Below are 4,472 nucleotides of genomic sequence, written 5' to 3'. Positions count from 1 at the left end.
CAGCATGTGCATATGAATTTGTCTTTACTGTTTCCATAAATACGTGCATGGGCATCCATTACATATATTTTGTCAGTTAGACTTTAAAGAACGCTGTGCCACATAATTTCAAACTATGTCATTTAGTATAAGCAATATTTAGTTTTTATTGCATGATTACAGTGAGATTGTGTTCATAAATATATACTATACAAGTATTTTTTCACCATAGAATTTACAATTCCTCAATATCTATAGATAATAACAGTTATTCATAATATTTATAAATTAAAAACTTTGCAATCATTTTAACTAGTCCCATTAAATAAATGAGTCAATGTGAACGCTAAGTACTCGACGCTTTTCCACTGAGTACGACTTGAGTTTGATTGAAGATGATATTGTTTTATACAACATAACAAAACAACTCTTATATATTTATTATCCAAATCACGATGAGCAGCCTCTATTTTAGAAGCCAGCTTTCTGTTTCATAAAGCCAGGAGACATAGCATGAAAGGAAATAAATTTGATATATTATTCATCACCGCTATTTTAATTTTTAATTATAATAAATCGAACAAATATAGAACATTATCATATTAATTTAATTTATACACATTTCAAAATCTGATCACTTATATAAAAAATGAGAAAGCCTTTTATAATATCTTTAAGACAAGATCATCCCATAAAAATCCATGATGTTTAATATAATTTAAGTTTGTAATTTTAAATTTTTTACATTTTTTTTAAACGAGCCCTGCCCGCAAAGTAACTAATCAAGTTAGGCCTGCTTTAGCTCAACAAACTTGACTTCAACCCTTAACCATTCGAGCCTGAGCACTTAAGAGTCAGCTTGGAAGCCTCGCTTACAACCCTAGTCTCAATACTAACGAGTCAGCTGGAAGCCTCGCTTTACAAACCCTACCTAGTCCTCATACTAATATGAATTAGAGCTCCTAATCCAATTTTCTTTGAACTATTTAGGCTTAACCCGAGCCCAATCAAGAGCAATCCACATTAGCTTTAGCATGTATAAAAAATATTCATTTGCAATGATTTTAAATTGAAATTATTAAATACATCAAAATCTTAAAAAAAATTATGAACTATTGGTAATCTTAATGTTCTCTGAAACACCAGGTTTAATACAACAAGGTTCTTAACTAACTACTTAGCTTGTTTTCTTCAGGAAATCGTTACATGGCAGGACAAGCCCACTATCTACATACATACAACATAAAGGCAATACGGTTCTTCCACTGCTCATAAGTTTATATTTTAAGCTTAGATTTTGTAGTATAAAATGTACCTTTTCCAAAGTTTTGAGTCTTGTTAGGCTCTTAGCAGTTTGTATCATAGGATGCAAGACCAAGTAGCTCTGGCCCTTCCAAACGAGGATTGTTCTCAAAACTATACAAGCGAGATAAGGAGTTCAGATTAGTAATAAAATTCAACCACAAAATCATGTGGATTATGAAACAAAGTTCTAAGACTTTGTTTAAGATGACTTTCTTCATGTTTCTTAAAGCAATTTTTTTAGTATAAAGCTTTTCTAATTTAAAATTTTTTGTACTAGAAAACAGCTTTAGAAAGCAATAAAAAAACTATCACAAATGAAGCCTGAGGCTTCGTTTGGGACGACTTTCTTACTGCTTCTTAAAGCAGCTTCCATTTCAAAAATTCTAAAAAACTGCTTTAAGAAGCAGTAGAAAAAACCATCCAAAATGAAATCTAAGTGTGAAGTATACGAGTATGGCTTCGTTTGGGGTGAGTTTTTTACTGCTTCTTAAGTATAAAGCTGCTTTAAGAAGCTTAAGCAATAAAAAAGCCGTCCCAAACAAAGCCTATATAGCCACACACTACATTTTTTAGAGCACACAATCATGCTCATGTGTGCTCGTTGCGTCTTAAAAAAAAAAGAGAGAATGTGCACTCAATGCATAGCTATGTTACTCGTGCATTTCACACATAAAATTACAGATACAATTCGCATTTATAATTTCTTGAGCAAAAGTGCATTATTTGAGGACAGTAAAAGGAAAGAAGGAAAAAAAATTACTTGTTTAACGGGATGTGTTCGAATGAACCAGTAGTGGGAATGGTGCCACAAAGATTATTGTTGGAGACATCTCTGAGAACATAAACTTGGTTTTAGAAAATCAAAATGACTATGAAGATATTATGAAAACTGTAAAAAAAACTTACACAACTTTGAGGCCAGAAACTTCAGCCAGCTCCCTTGGGATTCTCCCACTAAGCTTGTTGTTATTAAGCCGCCTAAAATTATAAATATTAAAGATTTGGTTTACAGAAGAGTAGAACTAGATTGCCAAGTGCACAAAATGTACAGAACTAGAAATATCGAACAGATTTATATGAAGCAAATTATGCTTACAAGAATACTAGAGACTTGATTTTGCCCAAGGCTGGAGGAATAGACCCTGATATGTTGTTGTTGTACAAGTCCAAGCTTATCAAATTCTTTAAGTTGCCAAGTTCTGCAGGGATGGTTCCTTGAATATCATTTTTGTACAATTCTCTGGAAAGAAGTCCATGAAAGAATAAGATTCCATAGCAAGTATAGGTTTCTAGTAGTAATTTGGGACCAAAATAATTTAAAAATATATGTCAAAGTAGAAAATCATCAATGAAATAACACCACCAACAAAGAACAACAATTCAAAGAGACATGTGGCCGCTTTTGTACATCATTACAAGCTGGATTATTGAAAGACGAAGGCTTTGTTTGGGACGGCTTATTTACTGCTTTTTAAAGCAGTTTTTTTAGTTAAAAAATTTTAACTAAAAAGTTGTTTTAAGAAGCAGTAAGAAATTCATCCCAAACAAAGCCTAATATGTATGAACTAAGACAGTGTAATGCACCTGAATTTCCTAAATTTCAGGTAAACAAATGTACAGAAAACTAAAATCTTTAATGAATAAACGTATGCCAGCTGTAGACTTCGCGATATCAACTGAAATCAGTTTCATACACAGAAAATAGAAGATCCATAGAATCACCTAAGAAATCATGGCAGGCGCCAACTCAAATTCGTCAATTCGAAGACAACCAAATTTCATTAGTTCCAAGAGAAGATGTTATATTCGAGTAGGAAATTAATAAAATTCACCTGAAAATAACAAATAAGAGTTCCTCTGTTGAAAATATTAGTTTCCTAAATCATTAAGAAAAGTTTCTCAAATTAATTTCCTTAACATATCATGAGCAGTCCGTGATGGCGCTCACAAAGAAACCAGATGGAAAGTGGGAACAACATTATTTGAACTCAGGTAAGGGCTTGCTTTCAATTTTGAACATTATGGGCCAAAGGAATGGTTATTTTTTCATTATATGACGTCACAAATTTGATATAATAAGGTATTTGAATTCTTTCAATTTTGTGAGTCATGTTTTGTTTAATGGAACGATTACCATTTACATTAGTGTCCATAAGATTTCCTTCATGTTACAGTTAGTTTTTAAGACAAATCAACTAATGCTGAAAAAGAAATGTATGCCCATATCATTATCTGTAAACTGAAGGCACAATTTTCAACTAATGCTGAAAAAGAAATGTAAGCCCATGTCACAATTTTCCAACTTTCAACTCAGGGAAAAGCAAACAGAATTTAGCGGTAGGCACATTCTTTAGGTAGAAATATTCATATTACTACAATACTTACAAATACTGCAAATGTTCCAGTTTTCCAAGATCAGGCACAAGTTGACCAACCAAGTTTGAATTGCCTAGGTCTCTGCAACATCAAATAAACATAGCTAAATGTTTAGAAATTCTGAACCATAAGGTGATAGAATATAAAAACGTCATCTTAGCAAATATAAAATTGTAAAATATATACACTAAATGAAGTATGCAAAGTATCTGATGATGATCCTGCACTAGAAAGAGAGTAAACAAGTATTAATCCTTCCAGTGGCAAGTAGAACTCACCAAACAAAAAACTTAAAAACCAAGGGCTTAGAACAAGAGAATATAAATCAATAGATACAAATGTGTTAAGTCTGCTGAAAAGCACCTTTCAAACTTAATGTTATGAGGAAATTTGTAGGTTTAGACACAATGGAAATGCAAGATGTGACCGTTGAGGTGAGATTGCTATCATTATGAGCTTTAGGGTTGCTTTAGTTATTTTATTTTTAATTTCATGTTTCCTGGTTCACTTCGTTGTAAAATTTCAGAATTGATGATATTTACTGTTTAGAGTGAATTTTATGTTGCTAGCATATGGAATATATATGAGAAAAATTAATATTAAAAAGAATAATAGTAGAAGAATATTTGATTATGAAGATATGCATTTATATCCCAATAATTGTGAATGTCCTCCTTATTTGTTTTTTTTTTTTATTTTTTACATTCATCTTGCATGAACATATATATAAGCTCTTATATTTAGTTAATAATTTACAACAAAAAACCTATTTCCTCAACAACAACAACACAACAACAACATCAAGCCTTTAT

The 4,472-nt window shown here is 31.6% G+C and overlaps 1 protein-coding gene across 1 annotated transcript; it reads right to left on the bottom strand.

Moving 5' to 3' along the window:
- Nucleotides 1-1,072: 1,072 nt before the first annotated feature.
- LOC110115275 (leucine-rich repeat protein 1-like) lies at nucleotides 1,073-3,741 on the bottom strand (the record flags this gene model as incomplete). Its single annotated transcript, XM_020848464.2, has 5 exons — nucleotides 1,073-1,395; nucleotides 2,045-2,116; nucleotides 2,191-2,262; nucleotides 2,381-2,524; nucleotides 3,670-3,741. Coding segments are annotated over 5 exons (430 nt in total), but the record flags the coding sequence as incomplete, so codon positions are not given.
- Nucleotides 3,742-4,472: the final 731 nt, after the last annotated feature.

Source organism: Dendrobium catenatum, unplaced genomic scaffold (assembly GCF_001605985.2).
Source record: "Dendrobium catenatum unplaced genomic scaffold, ASM160598v2 original_scaffold_283921, whole genome shotgun sequence".
Taxonomy (NCBI): domain Eukaryota; kingdom Viridiplantae; phylum Streptophyta; class Magnoliopsida; order Asparagales; family Orchidaceae; genus Dendrobium; species Dendrobium catenatum.
The sequence above is the reverse complement of the archived record's forward strand: the minus strand, read 5'-3'. Positions and strand labels throughout refer to the sequence as shown.